The following is a 21,346-nucleotide window of genomic DNA, read 5'->3' as shown; positions in this document are numbered from 1 at the left end:
TATGAAATCCATGTGTGATTTGAGGGGTAAATTTTCGGATTAAAATTCATACGGCGTCGTACCTGCGTCAGTTCAGCTACAGCCAGAAGTACAAAAATGGCGAGGTTCTGCCAGTGCTTCTGTTCTTATGCAGCTCGATGGAAACAGTCAATATTTGGGCATATGTTGCGTTAGTATTATATGCCCATATCGACACACACACCATTTATAGGACGTTCTACAACTTGCGACAATGGATCAAATTCACTGGGAATTATTAAGCCTGTCTGTGTGTGAGAGACATAGGCTTCTGGCTTCTTATCATTCTACACATAACTGACTGAAAGCGTGAGTGCTACTTGGGAGCGTTTTCTTTCCTCTTGGATTTTAGCTACACTTGATAATATCAGTCACAAAATCTAAAACTCTCCTTATGCACTGTCCCAGTTTCTTCTTGATGCGATTCTGAGTGTAAAATGAGACAACGGATGTATACATGCAGTCTAGAATCGAAGGGGGTGCCTCCAGTAAGTCTCCGTGCCCTTAATGTCTGGTGAAGTATACCAAGGGCAAGGCAGGTGCGTGCCAAGGAGGCGGGCGTCCGATAGACGGCGCTGGCCGGGGATCAATTAGAGGGGCTGGCGGCGGCGGCGGCGGCGGCGGGGGCGGTAGGACACGTAATGAGGGCGGCGACACGCGACGCCGCGGCCGTGCCTAGCGCCGCCTGTAATTACAGCCGTGCGCCGTGCCAGGCACCGCCGCCGCCGCCGCCGACGCCGACGCCTCGCGTCCGCGGTCGCGACTGCACGCCACGCCGGCCCGCGGCCCGCCGTGTCACCGAAACGCGACCCGCCCGCCAAGTGACGGCGCCGCTCTCGCTGGTCACTTGCGCTGCGGCGCGCCGGCGCGCTCTGCGGTCCTCGCAGCCGCCAGCATCGCTGCCCTGTGCCGCGATGCTAGTGGGGAAACCGGTACATTTCTAGTCTTTTTTTTCTGTCGAAGCTTCTTTCTGTGCGTTGGGAAGTAAACCTATGACATCGTTCAACGCAGAATCCTTGGAAGCGTGCCCAATGCATATTTCTTCCTGAGTTAGTATAAACGTACTTGGCAATCAATTTCGATGAAGTTCGGTGGTTTGCGTAATGATGTCAGTGCTGACAGACAAGCAACACTGCGTGAAATAACCGTTAAATCGATGTGGGTCGTACGGCAAACGTACCCGCTAGCGCTTTTTTATAAAGTCTCAGGGCATTTCGTCTATCTAATACATCTTGCTCACCAGATGGTAGAGTTTTGTCAGGGCTGGCTCTCCCAAGGCTATCAGTAGTTATAACGCAATGCTGTCTACCCCCGGGGCCTTGTTTCGACTTAGGTCTTTCGGTGCTCTGTCAAACTCTTCACGCAGTATCGTATCTCCCATTTCATCTCCGGAATATTTTACCCAAGAGGACGTCATCATCATTTAACCATACAGTAAAGCTGCATGCCCTCGTGAAAAATTACGGCTGTGGTTTCCCCTTGCTTTCAGCCGTTCGCAGTACCAGCACAGCAAGGTCGTTTTGGTTAGTGTTACAAGGCCAGATCAGTCAATCATCCAGACTGCTGCCCCTGCAACTACTGAAAAGGCTGCTGCCCCTGTTCAGGAACCACACGTTTGTCTGGCCTCTCTACAGATACCCCTCCGTTGTGGTTGCACGGTACGGCTATCTGTACCGTTGAGGCACGCAAGCCTCCCCACCAACGGCAAGGTCCATGGTTCATGGGGGGGGGGGGGGGGGGGGACAGGGCGGTGAAATTTGGCGCTGGATGGCTATGGCAGCAGACGACCGACGGGTATCGCTTTGGTAATAGCACAACGCTTGCAGCCCTTCAAAAATGGTTCAAATGGCTCTGAGCACTATCGGACTTAACATCTGTGGTCATCAGTCCCCTAGAACTTAGAACTACTTGAACCTAACTAACCTAAGAACATCACACACATCCATGCCCGAGGCAGGATTCGAACCTGCGAGGCCGGCCGGTGTGGCCGTGCGGTTCTAGGCGCTTCAGTCTGGAACCGCGTGACCGCTACGGTCGCAGGTTCGAATCCTGCCTCGGGCATGGATGTGTGTGATGTCATTAGGTTAGTTAGGTTTAAGTAGTTCTAAGGGGACTGATGACCACAGATGTTAAGTCCCATAGTTCTCAGAGCCATTTGAACCATTCGAACCTGCGACCGTAGCGGTCACGCGGTTCCAGACAGAAGCGCCTAGAACCGCACTGCCACATCGGCCGCCTGCAGCCCTTCTTCTGTGCATGTGACCCTAGACGACTGGAAATCTGTCTCCAGGCGAAATGAGTACCAATTTCAGTTGCTAAAAGCTGATGATAGGATTCGAGTGTGACGCGGACCCCGCGAAGCCAGGGACGCAAGTTGTCAACAAGGCACTGTGCAAGTTGATGGTCGCTCCATAGAGGTGTGGGGCTGGGTCCTCCGGTCCAATTGAACCGACCATTGACTGTAAATGGTTGTGTTCGGCTTCTTGGAGACTATTTGCAACCACTCCCGAACAACGACGGAATTTTTGTGGATAACAATGCGCAAAGTCAGCGTGACACAGTTGTTTGCGATTGGTTTGAAGAACATTCTGGACTTTCGAGCGAATGAATTGGCCTCCCAGGTCGCCCGACATGAATCCCATCGAATATTTATGGGACATAATTGAGAGATCAGTTCGTGCACAAAATTTTGCACCGGCAACACTTTCGCGATTTTGGACTGCCTGAGAGGCACTATGTCTCAGTATTCCTGCAGGGGCTTCCAACGACTTGTTGAGTTAAACCACGTCGAACTGCTGCACTAAGCCGGGCAGAAAGAGGTCCGACACGATATTACGAGGTATTCCCTGACTTTTGTCACCAGAGTGTATGTGTTGTGATACGCAACTACTCAGACGTCACAGCTTTAAAGTTTAGTCTTTGAAGAAAACAATCTCGAACGTCTATGTATTTGACAGGTAGCTATGTGATGTCTGATAGGTTTTATGTATGCGCTGTGTTTAATGCATAAACGGCAGAACTTTCATCCGAAGAACAGCGATGAACTGCAAGCGAAGCACGGTACGTTTGCAAGATGCTTTGAGTGAGTTCTTCATGTCTCTCGAGACCACGTTCTTCCCAGACGACACTTCCCACAGAAAAACAAGATATACATATTCCGAAAATAAAATAAAATTATTTATTTCTTCAATAGCAAATGACACCTTCTTTAATATGTTTCTTTTTAGTACAAGACGGCCGGCCGCAGTGACCGAGCGGTTCTAGGCGCTTCAGTGTGGAACGGTCGCAGGTTCGAATCCTGCCTCGGGCATGGATGTGTGTGATGTTCTTAGGTTAGTTAGGTTTAAGTAATACGAAGTTCTAGGGGACTGATGACCTCAGATGTTAAGTCCCATAGTGCTCAGAGCCATTTGAACCATTTCTACAAGACGGAGAGAGGGGAGGGGGAAGGAGGGAGGGGAGGCATTAGGGAAATGCACATGTGAATACTCGACCTTAGGTAACAGTCACACCTAAATGAATCTATTGTCAATTATGCCAGCTGAGCACTGCCACGAAGTGCTGAAAGCGTCGAATTTTACGTCGCGTATGGCTGGGTATGGCCCTGTGCTCGGATGTTGTCGTTATCATTCTAGCAACGGAAATAGAAACACCTTCTTAGTAGCGTAAGGCCCTTTTCGCTCTTATGGGTCCGCGCTGTATCGCTGAGGGTACGGGTTACCTGTGGGGTGCTGCAAGCTGACCAACTGAAGCACACAATCGGAACCTTGTCTATCGTTTGCCGGTGACGGACGATGATACATATGAAAGATCCCCTGCTTGTTCTCTTGTAAACATCTACCACTCAATAATACCTCCACCACCTGCTTATGTATGCTTTCCGACATACACATCCCTCCCTTAGCGGTGTTCCAACATATGCTGCCACTCACTATGCCTGGCGAGGTATTTCCATGCTTCGACTGTCCACTGGCGGTGTTCACATTTATACAATTCTTTGAAATCTACTAAAAATAAAATAAAGCTTTGAAGATACTTGCTTCAGAAAACGAGGTGAAATTCTAAGGGTATATATCAAGCAATAACCACACAGTTGTTGGACAAAACTAGTGTCTCCTTACGTGCGCGTATGCGGTGCTCATCAGGCCTGACTATGTGTGGAAAACGAATATACACGGAAATGATAGCGGTACTTTATGTTAGCACTAAAATTATTTCCAATAATGTGTGTTTATTTAAATTATCCGTAGGATATGGATAACTGTTAATTTTAGCTGAAACAAGTTTTTGGAGTTCCTTCGTAAGTCTGTGAAAACTAGACAGGAATAAGAGCACATGTTGAAAGAGGTCACTGATGCAGAAGGTGCGATGTTTCGACCATAGATCCAGACATTCGAAATTAGATGAAAAAATATTTGCGACGTATTTCAAAACTTTTTAACGTATTCCACTCAACGGGTCTATGGATAAAGAACGAAATTATTCCTTTTCATTAGCGAAGACTGTGTTTATATGTGAAAAATGATTTTACAGCTAGATACGCTGCATGTAAAATGGAACGTAGACCATTGTTTATACTCGTATGAATGCATGGTGTCTTTTCCTTTGGCCATGACACACGCCACTCGTTGGTATAATGAATTCACCTTGATGGGCAATGAATCCGCAAACTTCTGGGCGAATTCACATACAATTTCGACCTCTAACGGAAATCTCAAATTGGCGAGCATGGAGAACATAGACGGGGGCTGCAGACACTCGTAGGTAGCGCTAGGTGGGAATGTTGGCCGATCATTAGTTTCTTCCCTTCCCTTCCCTTTCTCTCCCCTCCAACTTCAGTTTACATAAACCATTGTTACCAGCTTCTCCTGTGCCTCTTTAACTTGGGTGAAAGCTTCTCTGGGGAATTCAAAAACGTTACACTGTCATTATAAGAATCTCTTCCAACAATTAAAACTATTGTTGCGGCAGTGCTACCTCGTTAATTCAACACTTAAAGTACTGTCATGACTCTAATTGGATATCTACACAAGATATTGCTAAATATCGAATGCAGACACAGCTTTTCAACAAGGGCTGTCGCATAGTTTTACTTGGGTGCTATACAAAAAGAGGCTATAGAAAAAGATCCTCACTTAATTTGTAAATTCTGCTGTACTCTTCATCACACTGTCCAGTTATCACATTCGTTCGTTAGTTTCCACCTATGGTTTTTTTTATAATAGCTTGATCTTTATCTACTGATAAATGATGTCTCATCGGAAGGCTATTCTGTGAAAGGAAATTGATATATTTTGAAAGCGAAAATACATTTAAAATTCAGAAGAGGTAATGCTGGCAAGGAACGCTCTGCTTACCCGCTCCAAACCGTTCAAGCCTACTGGAGACGGCTCTTCCTGCGGTGTCAGAATGTTTCCCGCCACCAAAGCCCCTTAATTGGCGGCTGGCATTCTGTAATCCCGGCTGCAGCGGGCGCAGACCTAGCGCTGACTCAGCCGATGGCAAATTAGGCGCCCACTGGCCTCTGTGGGCAACCGTCGACCCTCCAAGACTCCAGAACCGGTCGCATTACCCGACGCAAGCATGCACTGAAATTAACGCAGCTCTGCCGCGCCTCTGCTTCCTAGGCTAGTTAGCTCAAACATACTTTGCACGGAAACGGCGTGTGGCCTAAGTTGCTCTCAGAAGCAGATCTGTTTATCGGTCGGTCGCATCAAACGAGCGTTCTCAGCGGTTATAGTGACCGCCAGACCGGTGCTTTGCAGTTGATCTTCTACGGTGGTGTTAAATAACTTCATCACATTGGTGCTGTGTTCCGATTATTTTTCTGTCATTTAATTATTGTAAATTCATCATAATTATACCTGTGCAAGAAATCCAATGAGGAGTATTCATTTGTATCAAATGATTAGTCTGTATACTACATGAAGCTCTGGTAAAACTATGAACTAGAATGGTGGTAAAAGCAGGAATGAATTCCTGTGTATTCATCTGATTGAGATTTTTCGTTATTTACCGAAATGACTGCAACTAATACCGAAACAGTTACTTAACTGAGGCTCCCAGACATCGATCCATCGGCTGCAGCCCTCAGTAAGAAGCTAATGGGATCATTACTCTTGAGGCAATTAAAAATAACTAATAACACTTCATCATGGTACGTAATGTATTTCCATCTATAGTAAAATCTTTCAAGATGAAGCAGTTGCTAAGGTTAGACAAAGTGAAATGGCTTTGCTCCTGTAATCGTAAGTGTTAGTTTATGCAAGTTAGGAAAACAATAAAAAATATTTATGCGGATTGTTGGAGCAGAAGACAAATCATAGACTTCCTAGGTAAACACTTCCATTCTTTGTTTGAAACACTTTTAATAGAACTGCGAAATTTACATACAACAGTCAAATAACAATCAGCTACTTAGAAACGTTGTTGGTGTTCGCTATTGTCATCCTGCTACACAAATTTAGCTGGTCTTTTGTATTTGTTATTGCCTAATGTGTCGCATTTATGCTGATAGCCTGAAGATGCTCTTCTGTCTCTGTTTTCAGTATTATCTCTTGAGAAGCTAGTAATCATCAGAGACAGCTTTAGAGATTTCCTGCTTCGGTGTATTATTTTTGAGTTATATGGTTCATTTGATCTGGCAATAATAAGAACATCTTCATGTAAATGTGGTGTCACTGCAGATAAGTGGTTTCGGATACAAACGCTTCTGATACTAAATACAGTTTGAACAGTTTGAACGTAAACACGTTATCAATGGTGTGAATAATTTCCTGGCTGAAAACTAAGAGATTTGTATAGTGCACTTCGATGACGTTTACAGAGGTGATACAACACCTTTATAATTTTCGTCCCAAATTGATGAATTTACTGGCCACAAATAATGTGGCGTTTCACATAATAGATTTCGAAATATTGAGTATTCAGTTTCATGCTAACTGACGGTTCCTCATTTGCCCCATCTTCGTTCTCAGCCCTTCAACGTGCGTTCATACTTGTTCTACGATTTCAAGTGGGTTGGTTTCTATGGAGTGACATGACAAATACGTGACACTTCAGCACTGCGGTTGGACCAGAACTGCATGGTAGGAAACTAAGTCGTATTACAGGAGAGCGCTCTGGCTCAGATACTACTGAGCACGAATTTCTTATGTTCCACGGCTAAAGGAAACAGAGTGTTACGACACAGTGAAAGTTGCATTGCAGCAAATGTGTCAGGTGACTCTGAAAGTGTGATCTGTTATACCAAATCTGTGGATTCATTCCCACGTAGTTCGTTTTCACGCTGACCTCTAACGAAACATTCATGGGATGTCAACATTTTAAACAGACACCATACAGTCTTGAATTTAAAGTCGCTGCTAATTCAAAGTCTTTATTTCTTAGAAAACACTTGTATTTTTCATATGGTCTCGACGAAATGTTATTGCACGAGTTATGATGAACTATAGTGTGTTGAAGACGTTATTAAAACATCTAATGTCACTATTCCAGCAAGAGTGAACGACTATGACCAATATGTTTTAAGTAACTCCTATGGAAAGTGCCGATTGGGATTAAATTAAATAAGCTCTTTCATAGATGTCTCGAGAGTAAATTTTTTAATGTTACGGGCTGATGTTACATGTATATGATATTCTTCACACATGATTGCGACAAACGTAATAAAAACAGTCCAAGTAATAAAGAGCTGAAATAATTGTCACTGGTAGGATACCTGATTATTTTTTGTACACGAATATTAACATTACGAGAGATATTGATTAATGGCCCTTTTGTGTCCCGTTGCGTAATCTAAGTCAACCACTGGAAATGAATAATTGGCGTCTGTAAGAGAATGGCAAATTGAAAGTGGAAGGGTTCAAAAAATGGTTCAAATGGCTCTGAGCACTATGGGACTTAAGATCTGAGGTCATCAGTCCAATAGAACTTAGAACTACTTACACCTAACTAACCTAAGGACATCACGCACATCCATGCCCGAGGCAGGATTCGAACCTGCGACCGTAGCGGTCGCGCGGATCCAGACTGAAGCGCCTAGAACCGCTCGGCCACACCGGCCGGCAGTGGAAGGGTAACTTGAACTTAAGCGATCCGCTAAACAGGCCAAACCGGCAAGTAAACTTACACTCGAAAAGGAAAAGACGTGCACGGTTTGAAAATTGTAATATTTGTGAGCAGGGGCTGCAGTAATAATCACTGACGTTCAAAATCTTCAGATAGATGTTCAATTGTGTGTGAAATCTTATGGGACTTAAGTGCTAAGGTCATCAGTCCCTAAGCGTACACACTACTTAACCTAAATTATCCTTAGGACAAACACATACACCCATGCCCGAGGGAGGACCCGAACCTCCACCGGGACCAGCCGCACAGTCCATGACTGTAGCGCCTTAGACCTCTCGGCTAATCCTGCGCGGCTTCAGATAGAAGAAGAATGTTTTTAGTTTGAGAAATAGAAGAGACGTAGTGCACATATGCCAAGGGAAGTTACACACCGATTGAGTCAGACAGAGACAATCTACCACTTGAGTGCAGTGGTCACACTGGGCGAGAAACGTTTTTTCTACTGTAGCCGTGTAGTGGGGACCCCGTCCAGACGTTCGCCTCTGCGACGCTCGCTTGTAGAGGCCAGACCCCCCCGACGTCCGTTATATTAAAAGTGGCCGGTCCCGCGGCAGACCGACACGGAATTCCAATTTCGTGCAAGTGGTTATTAATGCATTATTTTTCCTCTTTTTTCTCTCTCTCTCTGTCTCTGCGGAGCTCCCTTGCTGTGAAGCCCGCCCCTGCGACAGCGGCAGCGGCCGGCCCCGGCGCGGCGGTCCGAAGCCCGCACAAGGAAAAGACTTTATGTGTGCGGGCGGAGCACGCCGGAAATATGCGGGATATTTTTCATTCTGAAGTTGGCAGATTGGAATTGCGAGGGGAGGTGGTGACCCGTGGCGGCCGTGTTTGCATAATTGCCTCGTTGTACTCTGTCAGGCGCAGAGGTGAGCGCGCGCCTCGGGCTGCGCAGCTCTGCGAGGCTCCGCTGTCGCCTGCAACTTGTGTACTTCTGGGAGAAAGCGGAATCCCCGAATAAAGGTTTACTCTCACCGTGGCGCCGTGTGGAAGCAATCTCTTGTGCCTTCAGGGCGGGTAGGCTGGGCACACTAAGGCGAAGAAACACGCGCTACGTTTACGGTCACTATTTATTCGCTACTTGTGGAGGTTCATTCAAAATATGCCCATTTAATATGAATTCAAATTTTTTTGGGAGACTGTGCCAATCTTCTTTAATTTCACAATCTAATTATGTGTTGCTTAACCATTCATCTTTTTCATTTTTGAACTTTGTACGTCGTCATTACATATGACTTACGTTTGTAGAAGAAAACTGAAAACACATATTCGTTAGCATTGCACCATGTTTAGTTGTATAGGTGCTTATGTGAACTTGTGCTATAGCAGCACAAAATCTTATATGTGGTTCCACTCCTTGCTGCTTGGCTGCTAGCTCACATTCTCTCGTTGCTGCAAGTAGTGTGCAGGTACAACTACATCACTGATGCGTTAAAAACAAATTGACAGTGTCACAAAAAGAATGAACGACAGTCGCAATGATTTGCTGATATTGTACTTCGTATATTGAAATATTAACTCCCATCATGAGGTAGCTCTGAACTTCATTTGGTTTACAGCTCCTGCATTAGCGAATGTCTTAGTGATGTCGTTGTGCTTATGGAGGGTGAACTTTTGGTCATTGTTAGGTAAACACAGACAGGTACATAATTCCAACATTCATAGCATGATTTGTTGGTTTTGTTATATTAACCAACTTGGGCAATTAATTTATGTTACTTACATTTGTTAATTACAAATAATTCAGTCAGTCTTGAAAACTGCAGTCAGACAGACTAATTAAACTAATACACTTCAGTGTGGCGTTCGTAATAAAAATAAATATATAAATAAAAATCAAAGTATTGTGTGTTCGAGCTGCAGAAATGGTATCAAGGAATATTATAAGTACTTTTATACTTACAAAATTTTCTATTTTGAACCACAGATAAATGGATGCTAGTTGTATGTTCACAATTAATATCTTACTCGAAAGTGCAGAAATGAAAAAGCAAATAATTCCTAATGTCCACGATAGCAAAATAATGGTAGATCCATTTCATTAGTAGTAATGGCAGAGCTAGTTTTCTTAGTGTTATTTGTTAATTGACATAAAAAGAACATTGATATGGACATTTTGCTCTATTGCATTACTGAATTCCTGCCTAGGTATCGACCAATCCATTGGTGAGGTCGGGCGAACCATGGGTTGGGCACTGCGTGAGTGAACAGCTAGCACCTGCAGGCAATGAATGGCTGCTATGTGCAGTGCTGCCAACAGGTCACTTTTGTCACCTGTAGTCACTTTTTTCTTTCCGTCACTTTAGTTACGTTTTATTTTTAGAAATCACTTTTAGCCACTTTTTCTGCATGCTGAGATTATTTGCATAGTATGCTAGCAGAGCAAGAGAAAGAAAGTGTGTGTGTGTGTGTGTTTGTGTGTGTGTGTGTGTGTGAGAGAGAGAGAGAGAGAGAGAGAGAGAGAGAGAGAGAGAAAGAGAGAGAGAGAGAGAGAGAGAAATACAGAGAGAGAGAGAGAGTAAAAGAAACTGATTTGCAAGAAAAGTGGTGGTGCAAATTTGAATTCGGTCAAGGAATCTACAGCATTTCCGTGTCTTCGTCTATGTAAAGAACATCAGCAGAAAGTGTCAGCAATATTTTAAGCAATACAAAAGCCTTACTGCCGGATGTTGATTGTGATGAGCTAGTGAATGAATGGAAGCTTCTCCAGTTGGGAACCAGCGTAAGGTCAAGTCAACACATACTCCAATTGACAGTTATTGGAACCAGTTCGTCATAAGAAATATATGTCAGGAGAACAAATGGTTCAAAAGGCTCTGAGCACTATGGACTTAACATCTGAGGTCATCAGTCCCCTAGAACTTAGAACTACTTAAACCTAACTAACCTAAGGACATCACACACATCCATGCCCGAGGCAGGATTCGAACCTGCGACAGTAGCGATCGCGCGGTTCCAGACCTAAGCGCCTAGAACCGCTCGGCCACAAAGGCCGGCACAGGAGAACAAATATATCATCAGACAAATAAAGTGGTGAAAGCAGCTCTATCTCTGTCTCACGGAAACGCTTAGTTTTTAAGGTTTCTTTTTTCTCCGTTTTTTTTTCTTTGCTTCATCAAGAACATATCTTACAGAGGACCAGACATCACTCTCAGTGTAATTATGACAGTAAAAGATACAATGAAATTATATGACAACATAGCGAAAAAAGTACTTAAGACAAATTCGCTGGTTTCTTTGGTACAGTGTGCATAGAAAAGAAACATCAAAACTACCTATAAGAAGAACGATGTGACGAAGGGAAAATCCTAAACGTGAAGAAGAGAAAGGAGCAGCTCAGGAAGAAGAAAGTCAACAAAACTTGCAGCGGAGAAGGAGAGTTCATCATGTGAAGAAGTAAAACAAAACAGCCATCATCCGAACAGGTGTTGAAGGCCCAAAGGTACCGACCGGCGCCGTGTCATTCTAAGCCCTTAGTCGTCACCGGATGCGTGTATGGAGGGGCATGCGGTCAGTACACCTCTGTCCTGGCTGTTGTCAGTTTTCGTGACCGGTGTCACTATACCTCAACTGACCTCACAAGGGCTGAGTGAAACCCGCTTGCCAGCAACACTCGGTGGACCCAGACGGTGACCCCTCTAAGTATTGCCAAGCCCGACAATAAAAACTTATGGCAGCTAATAAGCTGACCTCTGAAGCTAATGAAAGACTTTCAAGAAGAAAGACTCCCCCCAGGCCATGTTAACAGGCGCTCTTCACTCCCACAAATAAGTTTAGAATAAGAAATAAGGTGCAGATACTCTCCAGTCTACAGCTGATAGAAGAAAAAATGCTTTAGTCACATTATTTTTATCGAAAAATCAAAGAATTACAAATGTTAATTACTCCAATGTAATTTTCTATGCAACTGGAGTATCATTTTTATCTTACTTTACGTTCAATAAATGATTTACGATATAAAATGTTTATTAATAATGGTAGAAAGGTTGTAATCTGTACATAGCTTACGTAATTATCAGAAAAAAGTAGCCACACCACATCCAATCTCGTGCATTTATTATCAGTATACGTGCAGTATTCCCCTTACGCAGTAAGAAACAGGTAAAATAAGTTCGAACAAACTTTATTTGATTGACATTAGAATAAATGTTAAACAATTGATTTCTTCTTATGCTAAACGATTCATTATGATCTAAACCAGGCTTTTTGGCAGGATAAATTTTTCCTTTAAATCAGTTGTGTTATTTTTGAAATGCATATCGTCACGTCTTAAGTCAAGCTAGTGACCTATTTGCTACATTTTATAACTTTTATCACCTTTTCCACATCCAAAAACTATTGGCAGCCGTGCTATGTGTGTGACTACTGCCGATCTGGACTTGCTCAAACTTCTATCAGTAACGACTCTGACTTGCAGTTATTACTTACACTTATGACCAAAAGGTATGAGCGAATCAATCATAGAAGTCAGAGTAGCTCAGGTCAGGGGTCGCACCAGCATGTTCCACAATAAGGATATATATGGATGCCTCTGTTTTCTTCCCGTAATCTGCAGAATTCACCCTGGAGGGGTCTTTCTTTTGATTGGCCAGCTCAAGGTTTTGTGCTTACGGTAGAATTATTTATTGAGGTATCTCTCACACTCAACACACTCGCAAAACCGTGTCCCGTATGGGCGTTGTGTTTATACTCTCTGGACAGAGATCTAGATTATCCATTGTGCACTACTGTCCACGTGCAGGTAGTGAAAACAGCATCTTACTTCCCGCAACTTACTCTCGGCCTCTGCTAGTTTCCCTTATTTTCGTAACGCTTATTTCAATTTTTTTATTTTGAAGGTATGATACAGACTCTTAGGAACATTTTCTAAGCTATTAATCTACACTCAGCAGACCATACCCGTTCTATGGCGAGATAAAGTTACTACTATTACACGTCCATAGTTTGTGTGATAACGAAAATTTCACATTAGTCGGCTACTTCTAGCAACAGCAGCGCTGCCCATCATGTTGGAACCAGGACTATTGATACTTTACATATATCAGAGATCCGAAAATTTCGACGTAGCGGCCTATAAAAACATCGGCTGCACATTCTAAATATACTGCCAGTTTTAGAGCTGCATATTCAAGTACTGATTTATTATTATCGACCAGCATTTGACCTCACACATCTCCACCCACAGCAAAGGCGAATATTGTCATTTAGATTTTTGTTCATCATTTTCAGCAACAGTATTTGAAGAATGCCGATGTGAAGGTATAGCACATTAGTTGCGTTAAAAATTGTTTTTTACCGCTACTGGTATGCTATTTCTTCACATCGAAAATCCTGTTATTCAATTCACACTGCCGCCCACCAATGCAGTCGGACGTCTTCTTTGTGCCACCTATACTTGCTTCACACATTCAAAGAGAAAGACTGGACGTGATGAAAGCTAAAAAGGAGTCCTTCACACAATGAAAGTAAAATTATGTTCTACTACAATTTCAAAAGAACAACTTCAAATATTTATCGAATATTGCGAAAAAAATAATATAAAATAAAAATATTGCCATTGCCATTTCGGTATCGATATATTGGTCAGAAACATGTAGCCCGTTCGTATCGATATCTGTTTGGAATAATATCGATATATGGAGAGTTTATCAACAGTCCTATTGGTACAGTGGGCTAACCGTCGCAGAATTAACCACCTTGACATACACGTTGCAAGAAGATTAAAGGGCCGCCTTTTTAAAGCCTGTCATTTGCCTCCGTTGGACCCAGAAGTTCGAAGTTTGGCTCTAAGCTGGCTATAACCTTTCTAATGGTGCGAAGTCGTGGCTCCTTGCTACGTCACTCTCGGGATCAGGGACGCTTGAAACATCAAGATATTTGTACATACGTACATACAAAAAAATGTTTACAAGTTCGTGGATTAATGTCACATTGGCACTACATTTCACCACAATTCTGCTCAACTCCACCGTGGACATGCCACACCATGGAAAGGTCGTCATACTTCCAATGACCCACATATCACACCTGCTCTTGACGCTTCTGCGGCGGAGAACGCCAAGTTGAAATCCCGCCATTTTTTTATGTGTGGTCGAGGAAAACATTGAGGACACACCGTTGATCTGAATAAACACCAAAAGATCCCAGAAGGTGTCACAAAGGATGTGATAAAGTCAGCCCTTCCCTTGAAGCGTTCAGTTTGACACATTTTGCCATGGAAAACGTCAGCTTGCCGTGCAGTGTGCAACAAGGCGACGTTCATGACAACCTATGACACTAATGGCGTCTTCCCCTCCTCCCCCCCTTCCAAAGATGTAACTATTCTCTGAGGGGATACCACGCTGAAATAGGAACTTAACGCTTTCTCGAGTGTGGAATGATTAGTGATCGTTCCAAACCATTCGATAAAATTTTAACTTGCTCTGAAGCAGAAAAGCTCGTCCATGAAATCCAAGTTTTCTCACTTCCCGTCTAACTGTCACAGTACTTGCAGTGCATCCTGATGCAGTTTTGATTTCCTGTGTGATTGGATAGAGGTCTGCCTATTACACATTACGACCCTCTTCAACTGGCGGCGGTCTCTGTCAGTCAACAGATGAAGTCGGCCAGTACGCTTTTGTGCTGTACATGCCCTTCACATCTACACTTCGCTATAACATCGGAAACAGTGGACATAGGGATGTTTAGGAGTGGGGAAATCTCGCGTACAGACGTGTGTCACAACTGACACCCAATCATCTGACAACGTTCGAAGTCCGTGAGTTCCGCGGAGCGCCCCATTCTGCTCTCTGACGATGTCTAATGGCTACTGAGGCCGCTGGTATGGAGTGCCTGGCAGGAGGTGGCGCCGGCCGGAGTGGCCGTGCGGTTCTAGGCGCTACATTCTGGAACCGCGAGACCGCTACGGTCGCAGGTTCGAATCCTGCCTCGGGCATGGATGTGTGTGTTGTCCTTAGGTTAGTCAGGTTTAAGTAGTTCTAAGTTCTAGGGGACTGATGACTTCAGCAGTTGATTCCCATAGTGATCAGAGCCATTTGAACCATTTCGTAGGTGGCAGCAGAATGCACCTAATATGAAAAATGTCTGTTTTTTGGGGGTGTCCGGATACTTTTGATCGCATAGTGTATTTACGTAGTTACGATAAGCCCTTTAAACTTCGAGTTACTTAATAAATGTCGCAGTTCCACCCCTCAGACCTGCTGATAACTACTTCTTTTCTACAAGCTGTAGTGGACTGTTAAGGCAGCCAGTCCACAGTGAAGTAGCCGAAAGGGCACGCGTCAACTCACGCCGTCTGGCGTTAAGTCTGGAACAGGATTCGTAATGAATGTGATAAAGAAAAGAACGTAGCTACTAGAACACTTAACTTTTATATTGTTCTTTGGTATACAGCATTCTGGATGATACAAGTGAGACTCTATCTTGAGGTACATGCAACGTTACAAATGGTTAATGGCGCCTTGCTAGGTCGTAGCCATTAACTTAGCTGAAGGCTATTCTAACTGTCTCTCGGCAAATGAGAGAAAGGCTTCGTCAGTGTAGTCGCTAGCAACGTCGTCGTACAACTGGGCGAGTGCTAGTACGTCTCTCGAGACCTGCCTTGCGGTGGCGCTCGGTCTGCGATCCTGACAGTGGCGACACGCGGGTCCGACATGTACTAATGGACCGCGGCCGATTTAAGCTACCACCCAGCAAGTGTGGTGTCTGGCGGTGACACCACACAAGCGCCTTCAGTCAACTGCAATGTGCACACCTGCATGTTACATTACATTTAAATACGGGAAACACAATCAGGCAGTGCTATTCCTTGAAGGAGACTGTTAACTGGCATAGTGCTTTTTAGTGCTCGGAGTGTTTATATACAAGAAGGCCATCCGCATCTGTTATTTTGTAAAATATTCAGCCGTTATATATTAGTAGCATACTGCACACAACTGTAGTTTCAAGCAGCGAGTGGCCGGCTGCTGGTGGCCGAGCGGTTCTAGGCGCTACAGTCTGGAACCGCGCGACCCCTACGGTCGCAGGTTCGAATCCTGCCTCGGGCATGGGGGCATGGATGTGTGATGTCCTTAGGTTAGTTATGTTTAAGTAGTTCTAAGTTCTATGGGACTGATGACCTCAGACGTTAAGTCCATAGTGCTCAGTGCCATTTGAACCATTTGAACCAAGCAGCGAGTGTTAGATATTGTTTTTAAATATCACATGGTGTAATAATTTCCTGTTGCCATTAATAACATACTAAGCATGTTGTTATATTCCTACATATTGTCAGCCTTCATTTTATACGTTCACTAAGATTGATATTTACCTTATGGAATTGAATCCTAACTGTTAATGTAAAAACACAACGTATTAAGCGAGTGACGTTCCTACATATAAAAGTACCTTCTAGTACTCCAGTTGCATTAAAACTGAAATGTATTGTTCCCCTTAAAGGTCACTGTCAAACAAGAGCAGCACGATTATAAAAGGCGAGGATTAGTTTCTTTCACATAGACGCAAATGGATAAATATAAATCGCTACTTGTTTGCACTTCATTGCTGTGAGCACTAATTTTGTTGTAATACCCATGATACTCTATTGCGTGTAAAGCATAGAACGTTAAGTTTATACCAAGTATGATCACAGTTGCGTATGTCGTATGTATAATCATAAGGCTATCGTAGTGTAAATTTCGGAACTTCTGGACCTGTAAACAGAAATCAACTGTTTTGTTGCCGCTATGTAGAATGCCTTCACATCAAATGTTGCAACCAGATTGTGTATGTAGAACGAATATTAACACTGTTTGGTACATTTTATTGTTTGACAGTGAAACGAATTTTACTAGCTGAAAACGTATACCGTATTACTAAAAATATTGCTGCAAAGTGACACGTCTGAAAATCGCCTAGATGCGACGTGATTTGCAGTTATAGAATCACAGTTCGAGTGTTATGTTACGATCACACAATACATCTTTCTTACTGCATTTAGTGTCATTGCAGGCATTCAGTGGTTCAGCTGGTTTGCGATTTAAACTGCTATTTACTGAAAAACGCCCTCAATTCGGAAACTGGGATAAGAATGGCGGAAACTGGTATATCTTGCGATAACACTGTTTTTGTTGCCTTATTGTCAGCACAGAAAGCGACAGCAAAAGTAGCCTACAGTTACTAAACGACAAGCAGGGGCGCAGGGCGTTCTTCTGAGAGGTTCCTCGGCAGCGTGTATGCACAGGGACGGCTGTCGGCGCCGCTGCTCCGCTGAAACGCCCGGCTAATTTTGCCCACTGGCGGCGTGTTTCCTTTCTAATCCGCGCCCCACGCCGCCGCATCGATCCCAGCCTGGGCCCCGGGACACAAATTAAAACTTTAATTCACGTCTGAGATGACGCTGCGGGGCTGCGTCAAGCCCACCTGCGCCGCCTGCCGTCGCCGCCACGGCCGCCCCACGCCGCGCCAAACCGCCCGGAGATGGCCCGATCGCGCTCTCCCACTCATCTGGAGTGTTTCCAAAAATTTACCTCTACCTCGTGCGTCCCCCCTCCCCCCTTCCACTCCCACCTCCGCCAATTACAAATCTCCGCTCCCTTATTATTGCTCTACAGGGGAAATGATATATTTCCGCTCAGGCGTAGGTATTTCCGACGCTTTCTGTTACAAGGGAGGGCGAAATAAGGCATACCGCAAACCTGCAGCACTTTGCTTGGCAAACAACAAGCCACTTCGTTTAATTGTTCGTACTCCTCGCCCATTAGAATATTTTCTCTTCAGAAGTAGAAGTTTGCTCCGTTCCTGCAATTATTGTTGTGAACGGTCCTCACGTTGATCACCCGCACTTAGGAACACCATTTTCAAAAAATGGCTCTGAGCACTATGGAACTTAACATCTGTGGTCATCAGTCTCCTAGAACTTAGAACTACTTAAACCTAACTAACCTAAGGACATCACACACATCCATGCCCGAGGCAGGATTCAAACCTGCGACCGTAACAGTCGCGCGATTCCACAAAAAAAATGGTTCAAATGGCTCTGAGCACTATGGGACTCAACATCTTAGGTCATAAGTCCCCAAGAACTTAGAACTACTTAAACCTAACTAACCTAAGGACATCACACACACCCATGCCCAAGGCAGGATTCGAACCTGCGACCGTAACAGTCGCGCGATTCCACACTGAAGCGCCTAGAACCGCTCGGTCACACTGACCGGCGTTGCTGAACTCAGCATCAACTTTCCTGCGATTGCTGATATCAATATCAGGTCTTTTCCTGGAATCGCTGTCGCCAACATCCAATGCTGAGGCAATAACATTATTCTGAGAACTCGCCTCCCCATCATGCCTGCGGCCACTGGCGTTATGCATTTTGTGAAAACACAGGGTGGCGAATGGCACGCATTCTCAGCCCTCAACCTTCAAGCAATTTTAATTTTATAGTTCAGTTGCGTGAGTGCTGTCATTTCTTGTCTGCATGTACGTCCTGTATGAACCACCGACAGCAGTAGCGATCAGTTGGGAAGAAGAAGCCTATCAGTAAGTATTTGTCAAATATTTTTGCTACAACGGTATGATTATTTTTTATACACGTGTCACAGCACTTCAACATGGCACTTAATTTACACTACTTCCATGTATGTGTATTTTAAAGAGGGTCTGATCTTTTTTTGTTGTTGTTGTTATAGATGAGGACACGCGGAAGCTGTTGTCCGAAACACAGCAGTAGCAACAGTTGCTGTCCACAGGATGTCTTCCCGACCTGGTGTCGTTCGACTGTGTTGTAGTAGATCCATAGCGGCGGCTACTGCAGCCTGAGACTCAGCTAAGTGCTAGCAGAATAGTGCTATTCGCCAATAAGTGCTATTTTGACTGAAAATGGATATAAGTGTGTGAACGTAGGCCTAGCATCGCACAGTGACTTTGATGTTGTTATTGAGGCAGAATGTGTTGGTGACAGAGTGCAGTATTCATGGTACGAACTGGACTGTCTGTGTAGTATGATATGTATAAAACAATTATTTGGACAAAACTGTATAACTGAATGATTATGTGTAAAAAAAAAAAAAATTTTACAAAAATTGTTCTTATTTGCCTCCACAATACAATAATTTTCACATGCTTAGATGCTTGTTATAACAAACTATTTTTTTACTGTAGTTGATGTTCCCAACGAGATTTTAGTCATATTTATGTTCAGGTTTCTATGCAGTTCATTACTGGCTATTGCAGACGACATCCTACAGCTGAGCGAATATCCTGGACTTTGCTGCACAATGAATGGGCAAGAGTATTTACATTTCTAATAGAGACTGAATTACATTTTTCCCCGTCCAGCATATGCTTCTACCTGACAAAGGCATTGGTTTACACAAAAAAGTACCTAGTCAATAATTTTCGCTACTGGAGAAATAGAGTAATATATCCATAAGCCCGGTTAATGTGTTATGTATAAGAAAAAAAAGCTAAAATTATTGACTAGCTACTTTTTTGTGTAAGTCATGCCAATGTCGCTATGCAGGTGGTACGTTAAAGCAGCAGGACAAACACATTTTTCCTCAAAATACCATAATGACTTTTTAGCTCTTGTTAGCAAAGAAATCCGCTGGGAAGTTAGCGCTTTTCCCAGCCGCAGTAACTGTAAATAGCCATACGTTACACTACTGACAGAAAAATGTTGGAATTGAGACCGTTTAATGGATTTAGGGACGTACGATGGCGGCGTAACAACCTTATTTGCAGAGTTTAAAACCGATGGAATAATAATTTTCACGGTAATTTGGAAGGTCTCCTCTGTAGCTCAAAAACTGTTTCAAATGACTCTGAGCACTATGGGAATTAACTTCTGAGGTCATCAGTCCCCTAGAACTTAGAACTAATTAAACCTAACTAACATAAGGACATCACACACATCCATGCCCGAGGCAGGATTGGCACCTGCGACGTAGCGGTCGCGCGGTTCCAGACTGTAGCGCCTAGAAACGCTCGGCCACTCCGGCCGGCTCCTGTGTAACCTGTTGTCTTATTCTAGTGGGGAACCTCTCTGCATTCAGTAAAATGCCAATCTGAGTGAGGTGTTTTCCAGTTTTGCTACTGGAGTAACAAAGCCGTAAGCATTTCTCGTGGATGGTTAATGTGTTATGTATGCGAAAAAGCTAGAAGTACTGAGTACGTACTTTTGCGTGTAAACCAGTTCGTATGAAACTACGCAAGTCTTTTCTTAAAGCTCCGGGAGAAATATATTTTTCCACACTACAGTCAAGCAATGTTATTTCGTATGTCCTAGGAAAACAAAGAACCAGTGTGTAAATAAACTACATTAAATGTCAGGTGCGATGTGTTTGGCGTTGATGCTGAAGAGCGACCGGACCGTATACCGCATATTTGATCATTTCGAGACGTCTTGCAAAAGAAAATAAGTACGAAAGCAGTTGGTCTGCATATGAGTCGGCGTTCTTCTTTTTGGCACTGCTGTTAGCTGTATGCTTACGTACAATTTGAGGAATTTGATCGCGGCAAAGCGTTCGCATGTGGATTCGCGTAGCAATTTTGCGCAGCGAAGTGGCCCTGTTTAGCCGCAGCCGTCCTTCTGCTGTGCACACCTTGCACGCCCGATCAAGTCTGTCAGTGCAGATCGCGGCGGTTAGAAAAAGATGCTCACATATTAAACGTGGTAGCAGGCTGCTTTGGATATTCTTGTAGCTTTTGAGTGTATTCACAAATCTTTGACTTCAGTAGTGGAATTATTTCATATGTTATAAATATATACGCAAATGGATTCCATCTTTACCTAACTTACCGGGCTTCGATATTTGCTACGTTACCGATTTAACAAAGATTGTGTGACATGTTTTACTTGAGGTGATACTGTAGCAAGACCTATATGTCGGAATGATTCTTACAGTTCCTTGCTTTGGTAACACAGTACTGCAACTTGTAGTTCATTGTATATATTTTTTATAATGAATCACTTACGATTGTAACACTGGACTGCTTTATGCCTTTTTTAATTCATGTTGGGAAGCTCGATATGGTTCTTCACTGTCTTTCCGGGGGGGGGGGGGGGGGGGGTGTTATTGGAACCTACAATTAAAAATTTATTATCAATTATCGGGAGAGAGCTAAAGACGACGAAGATAACATTCGGAAGGAAAGCTCTATATCAGATTAGAAAACGTTAACACCTACGGCGAAAGATGCAAGAACCAGGTACCCGACATTT

At 43.8% G+C, this 21,346-nt stretch overlaps 1 protein-coding gene across 1 annotated transcript in view; it reads right to left on the bottom strand.

Annotated features, from left to right (window-relative positions):
* Nucleotides 1-604: 604 nt before the first annotated feature.
* The window catches only part of LOC126232590 (uncharacterized), a 62,333-nt gene continuing 41,591 nt past the window's right edge, over nt 605-21,346 (bottom strand). Inside the window, exon 4 of the mRNA XM_049942807.1 lies at nt 605-703. Coding sequence (XP_049798764.1) covers nt 605-703 — 99 coding nt within the window. The remainder of the gene's footprint in view (nt 704-21,346) is intronic.

Source organism: Schistocerca nitens, chromosome 1 (assembly GCF_023898315.1).
Source record: "Schistocerca nitens isolate TAMUIC-IGC-003100 chromosome 1, iqSchNite1.1, whole genome shotgun sequence".
NCBI lineage: Eukaryota > Metazoa > Arthropoda > Insecta > Orthoptera > Acrididae > Schistocerca > Schistocerca nitens.
This window is presented reverse-complemented; position numbering and strand designations above follow the sequence as displayed.